Source organism: Carcharodon carcharias, chromosome 8 (genome assembly GCF_017639515.1).
Source record: "Carcharodon carcharias isolate sCarCar2 chromosome 8, sCarCar2.pri, whole genome shotgun sequence".
NCBI lineage: Eukaryota > Metazoa > Chordata > Chondrichthyes > Lamniformes > Lamnidae > Carcharodon > Carcharodon carcharias.
The window spans coordinates 173,234,532-173,260,741 of NC_054474.1; the positions used below are offsets into that span (position 1 = coordinate 173,234,532).

General features: G+C 39.1%; 1 protein-coding gene across 8 annotated transcripts in view; it reads left to right on the forward strand.

Moving 5' to 3' along the window:
• The window catches only part of LOC121281034 (DENN domain-containing protein 1A-like), a 607,528-nt gene that overhangs the window by 211,192 nt on the left and 370,126 nt on the right, over positions 1-26,210 (forward strand). Inside the window, exon 4 of one of the 8 annotated variants that reach the window (XM_041193618.1) lies at positions 13,215-13,264. The exons of the other annotated variants lie outside the window; for them this stretch is intronic. Coding sequence (XP_041049552.1) covers positions 13,215-13,264 — 50 coding nt within the window. The remainder of the gene's footprint in view (positions 1-13,214; positions 13,265-26,210) is intronic. 8 annotated transcript variants of the gene reach the window in all.

Genomic DNA, 26,210 nt, shown 5'->3' on the forward strand with positions numbered 1-26,210 from the left:
TAATAGGTTAGATCTTTTGCCTCTAGGACTGGAGTTCAAATGCATTCCTGACTACTTAAAGTTCAAATCCAGATCTGACTCATGAACAAAAATTGTTACCTCCTGCTGGCTGTTTTGGACAACCACATTCAAGTTGGCAGTGGGCATAGCTGCAGCACAGAACTGTTTCTAATTCATCACTAATCTACTTATCCACGCTGGCTATTGCATGATCTAAGGGGTGCTCTTCTGATTTTGGGACTATATTTCATTATTGGGGAGAGTAAAAGATGATTGACTTGGTGTGCAATCTCGATTCTCCATAACCACCCTCACATATATAATACAAAAATACACACCCAAAAAAATTAAGCATTTTCTTACATGTCTCTGTTTGACTTAGTATTTTATTGATAGCTTTATGTATTTGTGTTTCAGCTTTGATATCTGTGTGTGCCACTAAAAAGCTTTTCCTGTAAATGGTGGTGTCTAAGGAAAAGAGGACAAGTCATCCTGATTGTTTGCCAGGAGGACCCTCCAACTACCCCAGGAGAAGGATGACCGTCTATATTTTTCCCAAAATAAAAACACTAAAAATCTATCAGTCAATCTGATGATCCATTCTATTTGGCAAGAATAAAGCAGATGACATTCATTAGGAGATTGCCTAACACACGAACTGAGGTTTTGAGATTATGATGTGGACCGTTATTGCAAATACCAAGGAATCTTACCTGAATCTGGTGTGGTTATTTTAGCAATAGAGTGGAGAATAGATATTTTGAGACAATCTTGTATCGCATGCTTCTTAAGCATTGGACCTGTGGACCTATTGTCTGAATAACATTGTCAACACGAAAAACTCTGGCCAGATAAATGTGGGTCCTTGACATTGCAGGTAACACAGGTTCCAGCTACGTCACCCGACCCACACCATTCTTGTCTTATTCATGTATGGCAATTGAAGACATGGCTAGACCAGCCGTATGACGTATGCCAATGAGTTCGAAAAAATCTGCCCAGATACGATGTGCCACGTTGATCTGTTTGAGGAAGTAGATGCAAAGATGTTCTGGGGTATGTGCCAAAGAGGTTTCAGGGCGAGCACTATCACAAGGTGGTGTTCTTTGATCTAGCCATGGTATACAAGGAAGGTGAACTTGTGTATGCCAGAACCACAAAATGGGGTCAGGGTGAATTGACAGCTTTTCGCCGCACTAGTTTTTATTTTCCATTGACTTGGAAAATATTGCCAAGATTTTTAATGTCAAACCAAGTAAAAGCGACGGTGAAACTAGGAAACTAGCTTCCAAAACAGGTTTGAACTACTGTGTGAACTTCAGTGGAAGGATTGGGCACAGTGAAAAATTGGCTACTGTTTTGCTATCAGCCTATTTTCGGCTGCTGACATTAGGCTAATTTTATCCTCTCGGTTTATGTTAAGTATACATCTGTGATAACCGCTGATGATTACCTCAATGTTTGCTCCACCTCGGTGACTGACCCATATAGAAACCCTTATAAAGTCTGGGTTGGTATCTTCCAGAATCCCTCCTTTTATTAGAGATCCACTCCTGGAGAATTTGAGATGTATTTTTCTCTCAGATCAAGTATCTGGACATTTATTTTCTGTTTATTTCTGGACACCAAAGTTACAGAAAAAAAAACAGTTCGCTTAAGCTGCTGAAAGATTAGCAAAAGAGCATTAATCTGTAGCTTTAGAACACTATTGTGAACAAATTGAAGGGGATAATCAGTGTGAGTTTCTTCTCTAAGTTGATGCACTGGAGAATGACACAGCTGCAAAAGACTAGAAGTTTTAATGATTCAGGATTATCAGGTATGGAGCACTTCATGTTTATAGCTCACGAGTAAGAATGCAATGCTATTTCACTAAAGCATCTCGCAAAGATCAATAATTTCCTGTGATCTCTCCTATTAATTTTTTTGAGGGTTTGATTGATTTTGGTCTTGCTGGTGTCAGTAGTTTCCTTGTACCTCGCTAAATGGCCATTTTAGATGAATATCATAAGCCTGTTGAATGGCAGGCGGGGCATATCTCAGCTGAGCCTGAGAAGCACTTATATAAATATTTTAAATACAATTATAGTTTATTTTTCCCTGCACAAGAAAAAGGAACACTTATTTCAACTTGTAACCTTTTTCTTACTACTATTGATGATTATCTCCAAGTTTGCTCCTACTTAGGTGACTGACCCAAATGGAAACCCTTATAAAATCTTTGGTACCTTCCAGAATCCTTTAATTAGGGATCCGCTCCTGGATCCTCTTTCCTACTTTTTGGGAGAACAGTACCAATTTTACAACTGAAACTGTGTTTACTTTGTTGATGATGAGTTTGTATTGCATTTGTGAAAGGGAAGCCACTGCAGCAAACATTTTTACATATAAACACACAAACCTATAGTATATGCAAAAATCTTACACTCTAATTGTTCATAAGCCACTTGTTGACTTAGGATTGTGTGTGTGGTGGAGGCGGTGAAATTGATCATTTAATTCCATTTATCTGTTCATTCATAAACTGGAGTGTACACATCCCCGAAGTAATCCCTGTATGTTTCATCAGATTTCCAACCAAGTTTTGGGGCAATTGGTGACTTCATCTAAAGATAGAAATTAATTACAAAGATGTGATGTTGGGAACTGGTCATATATTTTCTTTAAGAAAAAAATTAGATTCTCTCCAAGCTTCGTTAGTGATTTCCTGTTGGGTTCAGCTGTGGAATTTGTTTGCATCAGTCCATGTGTTCTCCCTTGAAAAAAACTTGGCCCAATTGAACAAGCAATAGAATACTCAACTACTAATTGAAATAACTAGTTATTTTTCATGCAGAATCCATTTAAAGTAACTAAAAATAAACTACAATTGCACTTAACTGGATAGTTGATTTTGTTGAACATGAGCATACCCACATTTGTGCAAATTGACATTCGAGTCCATCAATTTTCTGGAATTATCCTTAATTACTGGCTTTATTTGCTTAGCAGTACATTGTCAGTCAACATTGGAATATTAAAATGGCGCAAGGAGTCAGGATAATAAGGAGAAAAAGCAAAATCTTATTCAAGTTTAAAGGTTTCTAATTTTTCACTGGGGGCTAACGGGGTATGTCTATGTGACTGTATTGCTCAGTTTTTATACAGAAATTAGATGAGTGATGTCCAAAGGTTAATAGGCTAATTAATTGGATGCTTAAATGCTTTGGCAATGAGCTTGGGATGAGGGAGTTTTGAGATGGAGCTGGTACATCAGTATATTAGCGTAGAGTTGCTGCACTGGGGGCATGCAATGCTGGGAGCATAATTCAGTGCAGCTAAGGTTTGGACTGGCACAAAATACTGTTGTCAAAGAACCCAGAATGCTCTGGAAAATGTCAGCCTTGTATGCTGATGTTTTAAAGGTTGTGAGGTTTGCCCTAAACCTACATTTAATGATACCTTCCAGAAGAACTGAAATGTTTCTGCACATGAGAACTTCTCTGTTATGTTAATCAGAAAGTGAATTTAAAGTATGCCTCTATAAATTTATTGAAATGTTGCCTACAAGGAATTGCAGGATAGGTAATGAAAACTATGCTCATTATGAACTGAAAATGATGCACAAACTTGTATTGCATAACATTTTGCCAAATTTGCATTGTATTTTTTACATTGAGTTACATTTAACTATTTGCATATGCTTTTCATGTTAAAATATGTTTACCAGATATTTTACATACAGAAAAATTTTTATGATTTCCTCCTTTTTTCACCTTAATAGGCTTTATTGCTCATCTTCCACGCATCTTTGAAAATAGCTTTGCGGGAAAAAACGTGAAAATGATGAAATAAATGGTGGTGCCATATGTGAATTCTTACTCCCATGTCATACAAAGTTGTGGGCCTCAATATTAGTGGAAAGGGTGTGGGTTAATGCAGGAAAATTACAGAAAGGCAGGGATGCAGACAGGGAGAAATGGGGGAATGGTGGAAGCGAGAAAGTGAGACCATTGTGGAAAGTGGAAAAACTGGACTTGGTGACATTGGTGCTTGACGGAGATGAAGGTGAAGGTCTGCGATTGTGGTAAAGTAGAAAGCGAGGCTGTGATTGGCAGAGGGGAGATGGAAGCTTCCTGGTGAGAGGCCAGGGAGAGCACTTCTCCTCCTGGCCAACGCGGAGTGCTGCAAAAGGCACTTGCCTTCATGAGCTGGCATCTCCTGCCACTCTTTCACTGCCAGGTTTCCCAAATGCTGTTGATAACACGATATTTAAATCAATCAAAACCAATTTTGCTGTGGAAACCTAAGTTAAATATATGAATGACAGAACACTTGCACACCACAAAACCTGCCACTGTGAAAATAACGTCAGGCTTGTACATGGCAGGTTAGGGTTGCACTCCCTGTTCTTTCATTATTACCCACCATCCTTTCTAGCCTGTCATGTTGGGGGTGGGGTGGGGGAGTCAATGCCATTGTATCAGTTAATTTTATCTCAGTAAAGGCTCTTTGCCCCTTGTTTCAGACCTCTCATTGTTAACATTTAGAAAGTCACCAGCTTTTAGGAGTTTGTTCAAATAAATAGATATTAGAGCAGAAATCTTCAAACTACCTTTCTTTATGGGTTTCTTGTGTCGTATATAAAGTTCCCATTGGTTTGCATGTATCTCAGTCAGCCACTATTTACAGATTTTGTTCTGATGTAAGCTTTACTCATCAAAGAGGCAAAGGTGCTAACAATAAGCCTTTCTGAACTTCTAGCCTGTTTTCTCAGATTAATAGAAGACAAACCAATGAATAATAAATATAAGTGCAAATGGAATGGAATTGTCTGACCATGTGCCAAATTTCCAAGGCTCTAGCATCACTTTTGTATTGAAATATAAAATAACCTCAACAGCTCAGCCTTTTTCTTTTCACTTTCAGTAGCCCAAGTTATTGGCACCAGGGAATGAAGTTTCAGAAAATTAATTGAATAGGTTGCCCAATTTCAGGGTAACTAGACTAAAGAAGGGAAATTTATGTCCTTGGGACTGGTAATACTCAAAGAATGAATGTGGTGAATGGCTCCTTTCACATGCTTAGGACATCTCACCATGCTTTCCAGCCAATGAATTACTGTTAAAGTGCACCCTCTTTCTTTAAAAAGGCAAGAATGGCAGCCCATTTGCACATAGGGTCCCACAAACAGCAGTGAAATAAAAATTATGTTGATTGCGGGATAAATGTTGGTCAGGACATGAAGAATTGTGCTAGTTAGTGTCATGGGATCTTTTGACTATCCCAGCGACCATTTATAGAGAAAATTCAAACAAACCAAACAGGATAATTTTAACAGCAGCAACATCTTATATTTATGTAGTGTCTAATAAAACTTCCCATGGCAGTTCACAGCATTGTAAAGCAAAATTTGACACCGATCCACATAAGGCCGAACCTCCTTTGACAGCACCTTCAAAATCCTCTACTACCTACAAGGGCAACTGGCACATAGGAACACCACTGCAAGTTCCTCTTCAAACCAGACACCATACTGACTTGGAACTGTATCGATGCTCTTTCACTATTGCTGGGTCAGAGTCTTGGAAATCGTTACCTAACAGCTCTGTGGATATATCTACGCTACAGGGACGGCAGCAGTTCAACAAAGCAGCCCACCATGTAGTTCTCAAGGGCAATTAAGGTTGATGGATAAAGGCTGGCCTTGCCAGCGAAGCCCACCTCCCATGAATGAATAAGAAAAAAGGTGATATCAGGACAGATGGTTGAAAGCTTGGTCAGAGTTGGGCTTTGAGCAGTGCTTTAAAGGATGAAAGAGAAGTGGAGAGGTTTAGGGAGGGAATTCCTTGGCTTGGGGTCTAGGCAGCAAAAGGCATGGCACCAATAGTGGAGCAATTAAAATTTGGGATTCTCAAAAGGCCAGAATTAGATGAGAACAGAGTTCATAGGAGGTGGGGGATTGGTGGGGTGCCAGGAAGATATAATCATGCTCATAATGTTACTGGAATTTATTGTAAAATAGTGGTACCTGAGTGTGTATATGTGAGACTTAATTGGATTAAAGGCAGCTGGTCTGAAGGCTTTGATGTGATAGATGATGAGCTAGGTTTGAAATGTTTAGGTAAGCATAGAGGTAAAGGGAACATTTGCAATTTAAATAAACCAGACTAGATTGTTTTCAAAAGAGGGAGTGGAAATGTGTCACCCAGCCAAGTGAAGTTTAGAAACGGTGTGCTTATTTTTCCTGAAGATTACTGGTAAAATTTGTACTATGAGGGATTTTTATTATCAGAAAGGTAAAGTTCAAAGACATAGTGGAACAATGGGAATTTGCATTCAAAGGGGAAAATATGTATAAAGGAGCGGAGGATTTGTGTAAGGGCAGGCATTTTAAGATCTAACAAGTGTGAAAAGCTTTCAGCATCTATGTCTCAAGCTGCTGTATACAAAGAACCGAAGTTAAGAAAACTCCTTTGAATTCGACTGGTTCAGGGTATTGTGTGTCACCTTGCCTGGGTCTTCTAAAATCTATCTGCCTTACTATTGCCTTAATGAAAGTGTAACTGGGAGTCAGGTTAAGTAGGGGATTTAGAAGTTATAGTAATTTGTAGATCTACGTATGTGCTGAAAATTTTTCTTATTAATAAATGTTTAATCTACTTTTGTAAAAACCTGTAAGACTTGGTGGTCTTATTACTATTGAATTCAAGGCACACAGCTCGAAATTTATACAAATTGCAAAACAAGCTGTGGAGTTGTGTCAAGTTTCCCTTTGGGATTTGAACAGCTCGGCATTTACCATTGGCTATGCCATAACAGTGGGGGGAGGGTGGGAACGAATGCATGGATTGTGGGGTTGGAAGAAATTATAGAGATGGGGGTGTTGTGAGGTCATGGAGGGATTTGAAAACAAGGATGAAAATTTTAAAATTGAAGCCTTGCTTAGTAGGGAGCTAGTGTGGGTTTGTGAGCAAAGGCGTGATGGTGAAAGGGACTTGGTATGAGTAAGGGCATGAACAGCAGAGCTTTGGATGATTTCATGTTATAGAGGGTAGAATGTGGAAGGCTGGAAGGGAACATGTTGGAATAGTCAAGTGAAAAGGTAACAAAGTAAGGATGAGGATTTCAGCAGCAGATGAGCTGAGGTGGGGGTGGAGTCAGATGAGACAGAGATTTAAGTAGGTGGTCTTAAGTGATTGTGCAGAAGCTCACCTCAGGGCCAGATATGAAATCAAGGCTGATAACAGTCTGGTTCAGCCTCACATAATTGCCAGTGAGAGGGATGGAGTCGGTAACTAGGGAACATAGTTTGTAGCAGGGACTGAAGACAATAGCATTGGCCTTCCCAAAGTTTAATTGAAGGAAATTTCTGCTCATTCTTAACTGGATGTCGGACAAGCCGCCTGATAATTTAACAACAGTGGAGGAGTTGAGAGGTGTGATGAGGTAGCAACTGGATGTCGTCAGTGTACAAGTAGGAACTAAATTTTCAAACCTAAAACATTAATATTGCTGGAAAAAAAGAGACATACTGTCAAACGTTTTCATCTTGCACCCATCATGACAGATGCAAGAATGCCAAATTTCAAAGGGAGCAACAATTTATACCACATGAGAAAAGGCTGCTAATTGGTTGGTAAGTCGACTCTGGTTGAGGCGTTGCCATGGAGAATGCACCGGGGAACTATTGTTCCCCCATGCTTTTGTTTGATTCAAAAAACGTGCAATGCCTGGACTTGCTCTTCCTGCTTGCAAAGGCAGGTCTCTGCATAGGAATATATGTAGCTTTTAGCAAGTGTAAGTGAGTCACTTTGTGAGCCTGACTGATAATCTTAAATTGGTTGCTAGTGTAATTATTAGCACACTTGGGATTGTTCAGCAAGTGCCGTCTGATTATGGAATCACATCTAATGTTCTGAGTTCAGCAAACATGGGCTGGTTGAATGTGGTCAGTTCTTGGCCTATTGAGATCAACCAAAGGGATGTGTTGTTTGAAAAGATCCACCAGTTGTTGGGACATAATGGTCTAAGTACCTAGCATCACCCTGGCACTGAAATTCATATGCCATTTACTCATTTCTATGGCAAGTTTGGCTTGATGGTAGCATCCTGTTGTTGGAAAAGACCACTTGTGTTGCCACTGCATAGTAGTAGTGTGAAACGGCTAGCTTTACCTGTTGTTTAAATTTTTGAGATACTTTACCCTTCTAGGGTAATTTGAGATTGACTTGGCATTTTTCAGGTCCTGAAACTGGTGGCCTTAGGCCCATTTGTGAGTTTGCACAATACTCAGCGAGCAAAGATTTGATCAGGGTAGACATTATCCCATGGGATAGCTTTTGATGTGCCCTATTTCAGCATCAAGCTGCATGTTGAGCAAATGGCTTGGGCCCTATTTATGAGGTTGCCAATCTTATAGCATGTGGGACTAAAGGAATCCCAGCATGTATGTTGACCAGTACTGGAAGGTAGGCTTGTAAAGGTAAGCTTGTGATAGACAGTAGCTAAATGAATGTTACATTTGGGCCCAGAATTTATTGTCCCATCATTTTAGTCATCACTGCATAACTTACTACTGGAACATTGCGCAAAGGAAAAATGATACCAGATGTCTGAAGGAGTCTTGCTGTGCAGATGCATAGCCAAATAAAACTGTTGTGTGGAGAACTGTTATTGCAGAGGTGAGACTTGAAAAGTCTTAATGAAGCAATGACAGAGGTTTGTGAGGAATGGAAGCTAAAATATTTTTAAAGGAAAGTGAGGGAATGATTGTGTAGGACAAGGTTTGCTCAGACACATATTTGTCTGTTTTGTTTGTGACTGACTGGATAGCTCTTTCAAAGAGCTGGTGCAGGCGTAATGGGCTGAGTTGCCTCCTCCTGTCAAATTCTGTCAACCTTGTCTGCTTTTTAAAAGCGACCCTATGTAAACAGAAGTGTGGACTTCAATGGATTTACTTCTATAATTATAAGCTTGTGTCGAGCATGCATTTGAACTATACAGGAAAACAACTCTCAAAATTGGGTTTAACATGCCAAGAGTCTGTTACATTTGTATTTGATTGGCTTAAATATGATATTTAAAATAAATCACTTAATTGGCCATCAAATATTATGAAATGTAAAAATCCTTTTGGTGAAAGATTACATTTATCTCTCATTTTTGGGCTTAATATGTCTTGGAGCCAGCTCACCAATGCTGTCATTAATCCTCACATTTTAAGCAAAATATTTGTAAACAAACAGAAATAGACTGAAAAGCACACAGTTTTAACATTTTTTTGATAATTTTACAGTGTAACTGGTTAACTCTGGGGTATTTTAAGAATTGAGCTAAGGCGGCTGAATAGCAAGTGACTGCCATCACCAGCAATGCTATGAAATAAAATCCTTCTGAAAATTATGATTGATATTGTTTTTTTCCCCTTTTCTGAGCCTCTGTTTTAAATAGTGAATGCTGATGACCTAATCAGAAGATTGGCTTGAGGTGTTACTGAGTTGGAATACAGTGGTTCAAGGGGCCTCAATTAACACAAATCGAAATCCAGTCATCAACCTGGGGGAATTTCAGCTGCAAAGTAGAGCTCCCTAAAGTTGTTTGATGAAAAAAATTGCAAGAAATGAATAGAATGATAATTTTTTGACTAGGTATACTGATCATGATAGTGAACCTCTTTTTAATTGAATTGCTGCTGCAAAATTTCTTAATCACACCATTGAGCAATTGGAAGTATATTCTTTCTGCTTTGCAGTTCTGTCCCTTGACAGAGGATAGTATATGTTTGAAAAATGGTTACAACTATTTTAAATAGATCTGCTAGTCAGGGGACAACAAGAAACTTGTATTTTTAGCCATCAGGTTTGGAAGAGATATTTTTCACTATATTGTAAATCTACATTGATTCTTGATTTTTTGAAAATAAATGAAAAACTTTATTAATATGGACGACAATCATAAATTCATGATCAATTGAATGTTTAGCACAGCAGCATTTTGTTTGAAGTCAGCATCTTTAAGTATTTTTGCTTAAAACTTTGCAGTTGAAGCTAACTTAATCAATGAGTTACAGTCATCAATATGTGTATGGTTGAAAATATTGATTGGTAAGGATTTTAGACAGTGCATGTGAAGCTTATAATGTCAGCGGTAGTTTGATAATGAAAAGAGTGGAACCTGGGGGAATGGAGACAGGTGGTGCATGTCCTAAAGCCAGCAGTGACATGGCTGCTTTGAATCCCACAAGAGACATGGATCATGCCCTACTCTTTGCAAATATGACTGCTTGGTATATACCAGTTTCCTGTTCAAAATAACAAGCTTGAAACCAGATCACAAAATAAATGATTGTTGAAATAGGAAACAATACGATTTTCAGGAAAAAAGTGTAGTGTTAGAATCCTTAAAAAGGTGTAGAATACAGTACATATAGCTTAACTACCACTACGTTAAGGCTGTTTTATTGCAGTCATTTTCTGCAATTGCTGCAATTATTGCTGCAATTTTCTAAACAAAACAATGTTCTTTAATGTACGGTATTTTGTTTATGTGTAGTACAGACACATTGATAACTCTGTTCTCTGTATGTTCAAACCTCACCTGGCTCGGTTTATTCATTTTTTTTGTAATTTAAATTACTTATGTAAAATACATTTGCATTTTCTCTAAGATGCTTTTCTACATTCAGCTGACATTACTTCATAGGGTGGTATCTGCTTTACAAATTTAGTGTGCGCAAGAAAACCATGTTGATTTTAACTAAGAAAACTGTTTGAGTGCATTTAATTGAATGGAATACTTTTCTGTCCAATTCATAGTCCATAGACACAAGCTTAGCCCTGTATTTTATTGTTTAAAACATTGTATGGTGGTCTGTACAACATGTTAGTGTAATATAATCTAACACTTTTTTAAACCTACAAAATTGGACTATATGCACACTTCTGTGATTGCAAGTTTCCTCCATAATGTAGTTTTTTTGAACAAAAATCCAGTATCTTAAAGTCCTTTTTAACGGCGCTCAGATATTTGGTGCTACCTTGTTCTTTGTAAAATATGTTCAGCAAAGTGGATGGTATTTCAGAAGAGTATTGAAAACTAATTGGTAAACTTAAGTGTCTGAGCTTACAAGGCATTAAGTAATTCTTGTACATTGACTGAATGGCCTGAATGTTTAATAGTGCATGGAACGGGTTTGTAATTGCAGAAAGGTATGGACAACTACAATCAATAATATATTGCTGTGAAGAGTGCGAGACTTCCTGCAAAGTGGGAGAAGGGCTAATTAGTGGCGAGTGTGATATAGCCTGCAATATTGTATCAGCTGTTTTGCCCTGCCTCTGAAACGGTTCTGGCATGAAGTGAGTTTACTTTTGTAGCAGAAGGAATTTATTGTTCAGAACTACAAGAGTTTATGTAAAGATACCAAAGATAGTTTGTAAGAGACAGGCCTGTTGCAACATGTGGTTGACAGGTTAAATGGAGTAATGGATCACAAGTCTGATTCCTTGCTGTCATTTGATTATAGCGATAGTTAGAACAGCATCACATTGTATGATTTAGAACAAACATTTCTGTAGGAAAACCTATTGTGGGAATAAAGTATTTTGCATGATTTGCGATGATTGCGTAACTAAGTGCATGGTCTGCTTAACCTTAAGTTACTGCTAGAAATGTAGTTTTCGACATTCAAGAGTACTGGTAAGAGAACTGTTACGTGTGCAAAATAATGTTTAATTTATCAGGAAGGTTCAAATTGGCTTTAGGCAATCCAGCCGCAGCTTGAACTGGTTCACTGGGACCGCAGGAAAATTTAATTAGCTATTTCTCATCCACATGTAAAATATATGAATATAAAGTGAAGATGTAATTAACATTACAAACCATTTTATGAAAAATGTTTGTGTAACGTAAACTACATGGTTTTTAAGTTGCAAACACATAAGGGTTAGTTTGCTATTGTGAGGATTTAAAAAAAATATTTTGCCCCACCTGAAGGTAAATAGATTTTTTTTTAAAGGAAAAGGACGTTCTTAAAAGTGATTGATATTATGAAACTGGTAAACAGGTAAATACATTTTTAACATTTTAAAGCCATTTTATTTGATCTTTGATGTGCTGCCATATATCAATGCATTGTAGGAAGTGTATTTAACCTGATATTATGAATTATAAAGATTACGGCTATGAAGAAGAACATTTCAAGTAACCTCATTTTATAAATTTTTAAAATTCCTAATTTTGGTTTAAATGTTAGACAAATATATTGAACTTAATATAGTCTGATGTGCATATTTTTACAAAAGTGGAAAAGCATTGATATTAGCAATCTTTTTAGTTGCTGTTTGAGGTTGATTTTTAAAATGAGTTTTCAGCAAGTGTAGCATAGTATCCCTTATCTGAACAGCTGATTTTTCCCAAAAGTATCTCTGTCCTTTCTGCCCCCTCCTTGCTTGCACAGATACCTGCTCTCCAGCATTTTTATTATTTGCATTGTCTCAGTGGTAGGCACTTGAAACTTGATCTCGAGACTTTTTTAAAAAAAACTATAAACTTTTAATAATCTAATGTTGCAGTTGCATGCTAGCATGTAACTTAAAAAACAAAATGATGTTTTTCTTGAAACCTCTATGTTTCTGATGTAAAACAGTTCATGTGCCTAAAATATTTCATGTGCCTACTATTTTGCATTGCTAAAAAAGAATGTTAGACTGGAGAAAGGTGATGCTGTTTTTTGTGGTCTTCTCTTTTGTCATACTCTACCATTGGTTTTCTAATCCCATCAGTCCCTGTTTCTAGGTAACAGCCAAAGCTCTGGAAGCAGTGGCAGCCTGGGCCAAGATAAGCCCATGTGGTTTGGTGTTATTTAGTATGATCCATATGGCCAAGCTGAAGAGAGTCCCAGGAGAGGTGTTAACACTCAGCATCCCAACCTCCAATCCCCTGGGAGGTTGCATGAGGTAACCCCTGCAGCCTGTCCATGTGCAAATCTTGATCAGTTTTTCCATATTTAATGAAGGTTGATATTGTTTATTATTACAAGTGATTGACTGCTCATTGCTTCTTTCTGTAAATGATGGGCGTCCTACTTTTTGATCTGTCTCCCATTTTGTTATAGAGCAAGGGAGGCCGGGGAGTGGGGGTTGGCGGGAAAGGAAGGTGTAATTGTATGGTGCAGTTAATATTAGATTTATTGGCCCCATAAGATGCATAAATTCTCTGTTTTCTCTCCACAGGAAGTTCTGCAGACATTGACCAAGTTTTGTTTCCCTTTCTATGTGGACAGGTACTGTTATCATTGCACAGTTTACGAGATAAAGATGCTGTAAAATTGCTCTGGAAAATAACAAAGAAACATGGTTGTGTTTTGTGCCTTTAAAATCTCATTTAAAGTGCCCCCCTCGCACATAAAAATGAGGAAACTGTTTTTATTTGCCTGTTAAGCAGGTATTGTAATTTACCGCAGGTGCTCTGAATCATAATTCTGTTTAGTGTCATCATAATGCTGCTATTTTCTTGAAGTTGAAAGCAGTGGAGTGCCTGGGAGAAGCTGTAAATTAAATCTTCACTTCAGCAGAGCTCAGCCATGGGTGGTTTGTGAATGTTACGCATACCATCCTGGTTTCATGCACTTCAGTAATATTCATTGGTCTTGGCATTGCTAATTATCAGTTAATGAGAAAGGGGAATGGTGCTTATTTAAAATTTGCTGGGAATATTTCGTGAATGTTTTATTTTAAAATCTTGGCATTGTATGATTATGTTTGTAACTTTGTCCATCCTTTCACATAAGTAACTAGTCTTAATTTAAATTTATTTTGTAAATTTATGCAATAAAATTAATATTTAAATCAGTTCTTATTTAAGAATTGGCTGTGGCCTTTTGCTTTTTAAAAGCTAAAAACAATGTATTTACTTACTTAATAGCGCCCTCTGTAGATATCTTGAGAAATGCTTTGCCTTAGAATGTTTTTCCTTGAACGGAAATGATTTATTATTATTCATCATGCACGTAGTATTGAGGAAGCTGGCGTGTTAACTTTTGAGTTATGCATGCTGTACATTGAGCGTTTTGAAAATATCTTTAGAATTATGAACAAGTTTGGTTTCATAACTGATATGTTATTAGAGAAGGCAAAATACAACTTTTGATGGCTTAATTTTGATTAATCACAGTCGATCTTATCCAGCAAAGTTCTTGAGTAAGCTAATCAAGACCCACAAAACATCTAAGTGTAGTTAGGATTGTGCCATTCCACCCCCACCTCCCTGTGCTGCCTTCTCCCGGCCATTTCACATTCAGATGTGCTGTGAAATTAGTACACCTTCTTGCATCTTGCAATACTTCCTTAAATTCCCATCCCATGCCATCCATCCTTTCCCTGTCATCCCATCCCACCCCTCTCCTGCCATTCCCTCCCCCACCCCTTGCTGTTCTACACAACTCCCCCAAGCTCTCCAGTCTGGGCAGCTTTGTTGTTGGGCCCTCCCTTACCTTGCACTATATTTTTTCCAACCCCCCTACCACCACCACCACCAGAAACTGTTGGCAACCTGCATGTGCCTCAGGCTCCAGTCAACACCATGTCAGAGCATCAATGCCTCAGAGCAGCAACCACTATCTAAAGCCCACAGAAACCTAAGGCTCTTTTTCTTTTTGAAGGGGGTGGAGCGGGTGGAGACAAAGAACATGTGGACAGATAACAGCTTTGAGCTCTGCTTCACACACTTCCTGATTTCTTGGCCTACATTCATTAGAAGAGGGTGAAATGTCTCCCCTCTGCGGGAGGGGCTAGGGTGTGGATTTGGGGAGGAAAGGGGACAGGGAGAGCAGAAAGTCAGATGGGAGAGTTTAATCCCTCAATACACAGAGTGCCTTAGTGTTACAGTAAAATTTTACAAGATTTATTTACCAGCTGTCAGCCCACGGTTATAAAATTTCCCTGGAACAACAGTTGGGATATACCGAAATTGTGTATTATTATTATATTATTCAGCTAATTTATAGTATGTTTCATTTATAGTATGATGGGTGTCATAATATGTTCCTATTCTCTGCTGGGAGTGTTTAGAAAAAATGTTGGTGCTTTGCCACAGGGTAGGAAAATTGTGACCAAGGGCAGAATCTTCGGGTCGGCGAGCAGGGGCTTCAGGCCTGTGTCCCAATGTCACCACGCGAGATTCAGATATTCAGTTTGGCACCGGACTTGGTCAGGCGCCCTCCAAACTGTCAAAGGCCTATTAAGACCATTTAAATAGCAATTAAAATAATTACCTGAGCTGTCCATCCAACCTTAAGGTTGGCGGGCAGGTGAAGAGCCCTGGCGGCCTTTGCATTTATCATGAAACTTCATCCACGGGCGGGATGAGGTTTCATGAAGGTTTTAAAACATTAATAAAAACTTTTAATAAAATCCATAGACATGTCCCAGCTCAATGTGACATTGTTACATGAGGGGACATGTCTTTAAATTTTTTTTTCCTTATCTTTGATTTTTAAAAATTTTAATAAGCTCCCTGAAGCAGCTCTGTGCCTCGGAGGTTTCTGCGCCCTTTCATGCGCATGCGCGCAGGCTCCAACTCAGCCTACTCCCCTCGCCTCCACAGGGAGCGCTCAGCACTTCCGGGTGCACGTCACGCTGGGTGGGCCTTAATTGGCCCACCCATATAAAATAGCGGCGTGCAGCCGATCGCAGGCGGCAAGCGGCTGTGTCCCCGCTCCCGCCCAGCCCCTCCCGATGGGGAGAAAAACCTCCCCCAAATGTTTGATGGACAGTGACATTTCTGCCCCTCTTTACAAGCAGTGGCAGAACAGCATTGGCAGTAGCCTGGTACTGATATTCTTGGTTGGAGAATGGTAACAAGTCTTGGGTGAAAGGAAAAGATTATGGAAAACTGCTTTACCCTCCTTGGTCCATAGAATTTGTTCGTCAGCAGAAACGTTTCCTAATTTGACAATCCTGGACAACTTTAGCTGTGTCAATGGACAAAGCTTACACCATGTTCCCACACTCTCCTATATGCTGAGTGTTGATTTTAGGCTTTCAGTTTATTGGAAAACTGTTAGAGAAACTAGTTTTAATGCATGGAAATGCATTTGTTTTAAGTTTACGGATGTTCAGTCATTGAGCACATTCAAGATAGAGATTGATAGATTTTTGAATACTAAGCAATTTTTTTTTATTATTTCATGAGGTGTGAGCACTGAGGGCAAGACCAGCATTTGTGGCCCATCCCTAATCAGCCCTGAGAAGGCGACGATAGGCCACGCATCTTGAACTGCTGCAATCTATTTGGAGTAGGTACGCCTATAGGAAGGGAGTTCTGGTTGCCAAAGACAATGAAGGAATGGCAATGTAGTTCCAACTCGGGATGCTGTGTGGCTTACAGCGGAACTTGAAGGTGGCCACTCTTCTTTTAAATTGTAGTGGTTGCAGATTTTGAAGATGCTGTTGAAGGAGGCTTGGCAACCCGATGTAGTACATCTAATATTTGATTTGATAAGGTGCCACGTCAAAGGTTATTGCAGAAAATGAAAGCTCATGGTGTAGGGGTAATATATTGGCATGGATAGAAGATTGGCTAGCCAACAGGAAACATAGTGTAGGTGTGAATGAGTAATTTTCTGGTTGGCACGATGTAATAAGTGGCGTGCCACAGGGATCCATGCTGGGGTTTCAACTTTTTCCAATTTATATAAATGACTTGGATGAAGGGACTGAAGGTATGGTTGTTAAATATGCTGATGACACAGATAGGTAGGAAATTAAGTTCTGAAGAAGACGTAAGGCAGCTGCAAAGGGACATGGATAGTTAAGTAAAGTGATCAGACAATGATCTGGCCAATTGAAGAAAAATGTGAAATTATCCATTTTGGCAGGAAGAATAAAGAAGAAGCATATTATCCAATTGGTGAGATTGCAGAGCTCTGAGATGCAGAGGGATTTGGGTGTCCTAGTGCATGAATTGCATAAGGTTAGTATGCAAATACAGCAAGTAATTTGGAAAGCTAATAGAGTGTTGTTGTTTATTGCGAGGGGAATTGAACACAAAAGTAGAAATGCTATTCTTCAGTTGCACAGGGCATTGGTGAGACCACATCTGAGTACTGTGTATCGGTCTCTTTATTTAAGGAAGGATGTAAATGCTTTGGAAGCAGTTCAGACAAGGTTTATTACCAGGAACGGGTGGGTTGTCTTATGTGGAAATGTTGGACAGACTAGGTTTGTATGCGCTCGAGTTTAGAAGAGCAAGAGGTGATTTGATTGAACCCCTGAGAGATCTTGATAGGGTAGGGTGGATGTGGACAGGATGTTTCCACTTGTGGGAGAATCTAGAACTATGCGGTCTCATTATTTAAAAATTAGGGCTCGCCGGTTTAAGACAGAAATGATTAGAAACTTTTTCTCTGAGGGTCGTGAGTCTTTGGAACTCTCTTCCTCAAAAGGCAATGGAAGCAGAGCCTTTAAATATTTTTAAGGCATAAATGGATTGATTCTTAATAAACAAAGGGATGAATGGTTATTGGGCGCAGGCAGGAATGTGAAGTCAAGGTTACATTTAGATCAGCCATGATCTTGCTAAATGGCGGAGCAGGCTCGAGGGGGCCAAGTGACAAACACTGGCTCCCAATTTGTATGTTTGTATATTGTATGGCATACACACTGCTATCACTGTGCGTTGGTGGTGGAGGGATGTTTATGGTGGTGGATTGGGTGTTGATCAATCAGGCTGCTTTGTCTTGAGTATGCTGAGAGCTTCTTAAGTGTTGTTGGAATTACACTCATCCAGGCAAGTGGAGAGTATTCCATCACAGTCCCGACTTGTTCCTTGTAGATGGTGGAAGGCTTTGGAAGTCAGGAGGTGAGTGACCAGAGAATTCCCAGCCTCTGAGCCACAATATTTCTATGGCTGGTCCAGTTCAGTTTCTGGTCAATGATAACCCAGAGGATGTTGATGGTGGTGGATTCGGTGATGGGAATGCCATTGAACAAGGGCAAATGGTTAGATTTTCTCTTGTTTAAGATGATCATTGCCTGGCATTTGTGTGGTGTGGATGGTACTTGCCACTTACCAGCCCAAGCCTGAAAGTTGTCCAAGTCCTGCTACAAGTGGACATGGATTGCATTGCAGGAGTCATGAATGGTACTGAACATTGTGCAGTCATCAGTGAACATTTACACTTCTGACATTATGATGGAGGGAAGGTCATTGATAAAGCTGTTGAAGATGGTTGGGTATAGGAGGCTACCCTGAGGAACTTTGCAGCAATGACCTGGGCCTTAGATGATTGGCCTGCACCAACTACAACATCTTCCTTTGTGCTAGGTGTGACCCTGACCAGTGGAGAGCTTTCCTCCTGATTCCCATTGACTCTAATTTTGTTCAGGCTCCTTGATATCACACTTGGTCAAATGCTGCTTTGATGTTAAGGGCAGCCACTCCCGTTTCCTTTCTGGAATTCAGCTTTTTGTCTATGTTTGGACCAAGGCTGTAATAAGGTTTTGAGCTGAGTGGCCCTGGTGGAACCCAAACTGTGCAACAGTAAGCAGGTTATTGTTGTGTAAGTGCTGCTTGATGGCATTGTCAACACTGCTTTGACTGCAGCTGATATTCGCTGAGCAAGCCAAATTCGAAGGGAAACTTGTCTTAATGATCATAACTTTTTGTGTGTATTTTGAAAATGAGGGGAAGACTACTAATCCAAGAAGCCTAGAAACCCAGTAACACCTTTTAGGATTTTAAAAGTTAAAGATTAATTAACAAGAACAACAAAAACGTAAGGACACAAGATTAAAATGACACAGTTAAAACAGTCTTATACAACATTCCCCAAAAAACCCACTTTGTTAGAACATACAAGTAAACTCCTTGGCAACAGCTCCCTTAGCTTTTAAGCATAAAAATCCAGTAATGTTACCCAAGGCAAAAACTGCTTTTACTTTAGCAAATAATACCACACAACTTCTCACTCCCTTTTACTCTGCTGTGGAAATCCCAGAAAGAAATGTTCAGAAAACAAACTGCTTTCTGAAAACAAAGACTTCTCTTGCCTGAAACTGGATAATTGCATCAAATACACAACTTTTCTCAGCGCAGAACTGATTTCAGGGCATCTCCCCCACACAGCCAACACAACTCAACTCAACATTTTTCCTTAAATATCCTTTTCTCCGTTGACCTTAGATTCCATTGTTCTAAGCAACTCTTTGAACTCAGTTTTCCCAAAATATAAAAATCTTTCTTGTTTTCCTATTGCCTCTACTTTCGGGTCAAATAAAATTTAATAACCTTCCCTTGTTTACCTATGAAACCTTTGTTGTAAACGTCCCTTGTCATTTCTAAACTCCCATTGAAACTTAAAAGCTGAAAAGTCAAGTTCCTATTTAATTTATAAATTAAATTTCAAACCCAACCTATTTACTTCTACATTCAACTTCACCATAGCCTCTCATTATAAATGCATGCATTCAGCGCCTTTACCTTTCATCTCTCTGCTCCCACATGTAAGCTGTCTTTACTAACCTTCCCCCAGTTTAATTACACACACACACACACACACACACACACGCACACACACCCCCTTCTTTACAGAATACCACCATATTCCCAAAAATATTTTTAAAAATACAATTCCACACCCCTCTCAATGGAAAAGAATGAATTGTCATATTTCAAAAGGACATTTTCATTTTCTCAACTCATTTCACATCAGTTATTATACTTATATAAAAAAACTATTACACTATTGTGTACATGCATCAACTATGACAATATATATAATTCTTTTGTAAGAATAAAGTTCATTCTAGTCCATTCTCAATTCCTCAACATCCAAGTCCTTTTAAACTTAAGCTCTTGACAACGCATCTGCAATTAAATTCTCTCGTCCAGCCACGTGTGTGATTTTAAAATTGAATGGTTGCGATAACCAACTCCACCGGAAGAGTCTGGTATTTTTATCTCAAAACTTTCCCAGAAACCTCAAAGGATTGTGGTTCGTATATACAACTGTCTCTGAAGAATTGTTTGCAGTATACACTACAAAATGCAGCAACGCTAAAACCAAACTTCAAGTCTCTTAGATTCCTCTGATGCATACTCAACTTACATGAGAAATATGCAGCAACACGGGACCAACACCCACAGCACTGGATTCAACAGCCATTTGTAACTGCTTTGCATAATCAGGTGCTGCTAGAACAGGTTTAGTGGTTAGTACAGCTTTCAAGCTGCCAAATGCAGCCTGACACTCAGCGTCCATTGGAATCTCCTGTTCTTTTCCAATAACCAATCAGTGCAGTATCTACATTGCTGAAATTTGATACAGATTTCCAATAAAATCCACCTATGTCCAGAAATCTCAAAACTTCCTGTTTCGTTGTAGGCACTGGGAACTCTACAATAGCTTTTACTTTCGCATCTCGTGGGGCCACTTGAACATGTCCAATAGCGTGGCCTAAATATGTAACTTTCACACTTGCAGATTCACTTTCAGCCAAATTTATCACCAAATTGGCTTTCTGTAGCCAGTGAAACAGCCCCTTTTAAATATCGTGGATGTTCCTCCCAGGTTTGATTGAACACCACTTAAGTCATCAACATAGACAGCACAATTGCTCAGTCCTTCAGTCACTTTGTTAGTCTCTGAAATGTTGCTGGTGCATTTTTCGTACCAAACGGCTTTACTTGGCATTGATATAAACCATCCGGCGTCACAAAAGCTGATATCTTTTTCCCATTCCAATAAGGGCACTTGCCAATAACCTTGCAGCAAGTCAATTTTTGTGATAAACGCTGACTGTCCTGCTCTGTCAATACAATCCTCCAATCGTGGAATAGGATATGAATCCGCCTTTGTTTCTGTGTTTACCTTGTGGCAGTCAATACGTAGTCTTTCTGATTCATCTGGTTTTGGCATCATTACAATGGGTGAACTCCAATTACTGTGATGGGGCTCTATGATGTCATATTTAAGCATAAATTCAATTTCTTTCTGCAGTTGAGCCAATTTTAGTGGATTTAATATATATACAAGGGCTTTGCTTTATTGAAACTGAATCCCCCACATCAACAACATGCAAAGCCAAGTTTGTTTTTGCTGGTCTATATCCACAAATTGCTTTGTTTGACTGCAATAGCTTGTAAATCACTACGCCCATTTTCTGGAAGGTAACTTAAATATCAGATTAATAATCTGGTTATATTAGATTCTTAAATATTGCCTCATTGTTCAATTTAATCAGAGGAAGGTCAATTTCAGAATCTTTAATATTTGTTTCCTCCTCCTTACCTACTGCTACCAGTATCTCCTTCTGTTTATCCTCTCTATCAAAGTACTTTTTTAGCATGTTTACATGGCACACTCACTGACTCTTCCTTCTGTATGGAGTATTTACTACATAGATTACCTCACTCTGTCTCTTCGATCTGGTAAGGTCCACTAAATGGTTCGTCTGACACTGGCAACAATACTAACCCTTTTTCCCCAGCTACTAAAACTATGAGCCTTTGCCCTTTTATCTGTATTTGCCTTCATCACTTGCTGTGATATCTCTAATTGTTCCCTTCCTAGCTCAAATGTCCTCTGCAAACATTCTCTGAATTTCGTCACATAATCCATGAGAGTAGTTTCACAACTTTCACTCACTATTTTCTCATGAATCAATTTGAGTGATGATCTTACTTCATGACCATAATTTAACTTGAAAAGACGGAACCCTGTTGACTCATTAGAGGCACCCTAATGGAATCCCTCGATCCCAATAATGTGGGTAGTCTTGACTATATGCTCTGATCAGTCTTTAAAGTTTGATGTTGCCTTTCTAAGGCACCTTGTGATTCAGGGTGATAGGCTGATGACCTAAATTGCTTTATACCTAGGCTGTTCATCAGTTCTTTAAGCAGCTGTGACACGAAATTTGAACCCTGATCTGACTGTATTTCTTTTGGTAACCCATGTCTTGTAAAGAGTTCGGTCAACTCTTCTAGTCACCTTTGCTGTGATTTTATTTAAAGGAATGGCTTCTGGAAATCTCGTGGGCACATCCATGATTGTCAGTAAATACTGATCTCCATTTTTAGTCTTAGGAAAGGCATCCTACACAATCAGGACCCTGTTAAAAGGTTCCTCAAATACTGGAATTGGAGTTAAAGTGCAGGTTTAATTACTGCGTCAGGTTTCCTATCACTTGACATGCGTGGCATGTTTGACAGAATTTAACTACTTCCTTGAGTAGTCCAGGCCAAACGAAGTGTTTTTGTATCTTAGATTGAGTTTTCCTAATTCCCTAATGTCCAGCCATTGGAATTACATGAGCCACTTTCAAAATTTCATTTCGGTACCCAGATGGTATCACTACCTGATGCACTATCACCGACTTCTCATCTGCCGGGACATGAGGTGCTCTCCACTTCCTCACTAACACATTGTTTTTAAGATAATCACACTATGAAATGTGTTCTGCTTCTGTTTTAGAATAAGCTGTCTGGTATAACTGCTTTATGTCTGGATCCTGCTGCTGTAACTCCACTAACTTCAAGGAACTAAGCACTACAGCCTCATCCTCTTCATCCTTCTCTTCCTGAGTAATCTTTTCAAAGATAGATCCAGCCAACTGAGGTTCTGTATCCTCCCCATCTTTTAGATTTGTCCTCTCCCTGCTTAAGTTTGTGTGTCTTTTGACCTCGTCACCACAGAATTTGGAAACAATCCAGGATGCTCCTTCTGTAAAAACTATGTTGATTGCATCTCAAAAGGCTCCTCTGCTACAGTGGGTGTAGTCAATATTTGCAATCCAGCTATATCATTTCCCAGAATAAATTGAATAAATGAGCAATTTCTCCACCACTCCAACGATCACCTCTCCTGTTTTCAAATCACTTTTTAAATTTACTCCATATAAGAAAATAGGCTTGACCACACCGCCCCCCCCCACCCATGAATTCCACTGACTAACAATTTCTCCTGCTATAGTCCTTCTAGACAGCAGATGGCACTATCCCAAAACATTAATGACTGGTTAGCCCCTGTATCTCTTAAGGTCTTAATGGTCTTTCCTGCTCTTCCCAGAACACATGGATATACTTTTCCTTTGCATGTAAAATCTTTAAACAACTCTCTTGTAACTTGCCCTTCAGAACTTTCTGGGGTAGGTTGCGAATGTGCATTCCCACCTCTCTAGCTAATACTGACACTTGCTTTTTCATCTGTACAAACGCTGATGGCCTGTCTTTCACTTGGGTCTCAGAGCCCAAAGCACTTTTACTTACAGAACTCTTTTAAGTTCCTATCACTGCAATTGGTTTCCCATTTAACCTCTAACAATTTGATCTTGTATGTCCAGCCTTGTTACAATGGTAACATACTACTATTATTTCTTCACCTTTGCCTTCTACCTTTCAATAACCCTTGTTACATAACACTTAAGGGTAGTATTAGGTCCAAAGAGGAACCATATAAAGTTGCTAGAAAAAGTAGCAAGCCTGAGGATTGAGAGCAGTTTAGAATTTAGCAAAGGAGTCCCAAGAGATTGATTGATTAAGAGGGGAAAATAGAGAATGAGAGTAAATTTGCAGGGGACATAAAAGCGGACTGTAAAAGCTTCTATAACTATGTAAAAAGAAAAACGATTACTGGAGACAAATGTAGGTCCCTTACAGTCCAAAATGGGAGAATTTGTAATAGAGAACTAAGAAATGGCAGAGCAATTAAACAACTACTTTAGTTCTGTCTTCATCGGGGAAGACACAAATAACTTCCCAGAAATGCTATGTAACAAAAGGTCTAGCGAGAAGGAGGAATTGAAGGAAATTAGTATTACAAAAAAAAATAGTGCTGAAGAAATTAGTGGGACTGAAAGCCGATAAATCCGCAGAGCCCGATAATCTATACCCCAGGGTACTTAAGGAGGTGGCAATGGAAATAGTAGTTGCGTTGGTTGTCATCTTCCAAAATTCCGTAGGTTCTGGAATAGTTCCAGCAGATTGGAAGGTGGCAAATATAACCCCACTATTTAAAAATGGAAGGAAGGAGAAAATGGGGAATTACAGACCAGTTAGCCTAACATCAGGAGTAGGAAAAATGCTAGATTCTATTATAAAGGATGTGACAACAGGCCACTTAGACAATATCAACGGAATTAGACAAAGTCAACATGGATTTATGAAAGGGGAGTCATGTTTGACAAACCAGCTGGAGTTTTTTTAAGGTAACTAGCAGAATAGATAAGGGAGAACCAGTGGCTGTGGTGCATTTGGATTTTTGGAAAGCTTTTGATCAAGTCCCACACAAGAGGTGTGCAAAATAGGATTGGGGTAATATATTGGAATGGATTGAAAATTGGTTAGCAGACAGGAAACTTGGATTAGGAATAAATGGATCTGTTTCGGAGTGGCAGCTGGTGACTAGTGGGGTACTGCAGGGATGAGTGCTTGGGCCCCAGCTATTCACAATATATATCAATGATTTGGATGAGGGAACCAAATGTAGTATTTCCATGTTTGCTGACAATATGGAACTTTATGGGAATCCGAGTGGTGAGGAGGATGTTAAGAGGCTTCAAGGTGATTTAGACAACTTGAATGAGCGGGCAAGTAAATGGTAGATGTAGTATAATGTGGATAAGTGTGAAGTTATCCGCTTCAGTAGGCAAAACAGAATGGCAGAGTATTATTTAAATGGTGATAGATTGAGAAATGTTGACGTACAAAAGGAGCTTGGTGTCCTTGTACACCACTCACTAAAAGCAAGTGTGCAGGTGCAGCAAACAGTTAAGATGGCAAATTGTATGTTGGCCTTCATTGAGAGAATTTGAGTACAGGAGCAAGGATGTCTTACTGCAGCTGTACAGGGACTTGGTATTGTGTGCAGTTTTGGTCTCCTTACCTAAGAAAGGATATAATTGCCATAGAGAGAGCGCAGCGAAGGTTCAGCAGACTGATTCCTGGGATAGCAGGATTGTTGTTGGAGGAGAGATTGGGTCAACTAGGCCTGTATTCACTGGAGTTTAGAAGAATGAGAGGGGATCTCATTGAAATGTATAAAATTCTGATAGGGTGGGAAAGACTGGATGCAGGGATGATATTTCCTATGGCTAGGAGGGTCTAGAACAAGGGATCACAGTCTCAGGATATGGGGTAGACCATTTACGAGTGGAATTCTCTACTACAGAAGGCTGTGGAAGCCAAGCCACTGAATATATTTAAGAAGGAAATATATAGATTTCTAGACTCTCAAGGTATCAAGGGATATGGGGAGAGAGCGGTACTCTGGAGTTGAGATAGAGGATCAGCCATGGTCACGTTGAATGGCAGAGCATGCTCAAAGGGCCAAATGATCTACTCCTCCTATTTTCTATGTTTCTACCATCACTAGGTTTTCTATGCCTTCAATTTCCTTGCTGAGCCCCATATGATCCTTTTCTTATTATCAACTGTTTGTGTGAAATATCATAAGTATTGGCTAAAATGGCAGTTTCTATGATCTTTTTACTTTGTCTTTCATCTGAATATGTCTTGATAGTTAATGGAATAGTTTTTCTAATTTCTTTCATAATTTTCTTTACATTTTCAAAGTTCTGGTCTAATTTTAATGTCCTAAACCATTGATCCCAGAGAGTTTCTTTTTCCCTTGCAAACTCTACAAATGCCTCATTAGGTCTCTTTCTTACAGTCCTAAACTTCAACTGGTAAGCTTCAAGGACAAGATTATAAACATTTAGTATCGCCCTTTTGACTACTTTGTAGTCTGCAGATTGTTCCTCTGATAAGATAACATACATATTCATTGCTGTACCTGACAAAACACTCTGCAACATTATAGTCCAAGCATCCCTTGGCCAATTCAATTTCATAGCTATCTTTTCAAATGAGGTGAAATATCTTTCAGTTCCATCCTCTGTAAATTTAGGCACTAACTGAATATTTTTTAGGTTAAATCAAATTCCTCAAAGGAATCAAAGTCACCATCTGGATTGCTACCTCTCCCTTCTTCCTTTATTCTAAGTTTTTCCCTAGCCAGGGTATACTATCTGAGCTTTTGCATTTCCACTTCTTGCACTCTTTGTTCTTCTCTTTCTTGCGCCTCTTTTTCCCACTGAAGCTTCTTTTTTATTTTCGTCAATTTATCTTTCTTTTCCTTTCCCCTTTTATTTCTAACTCAAGTTTTTTTTTTCATTTCTCATTTTCTTTTTCTTCCAATTCAATTCTATTCATCCTTCTTTCTTGCTCTC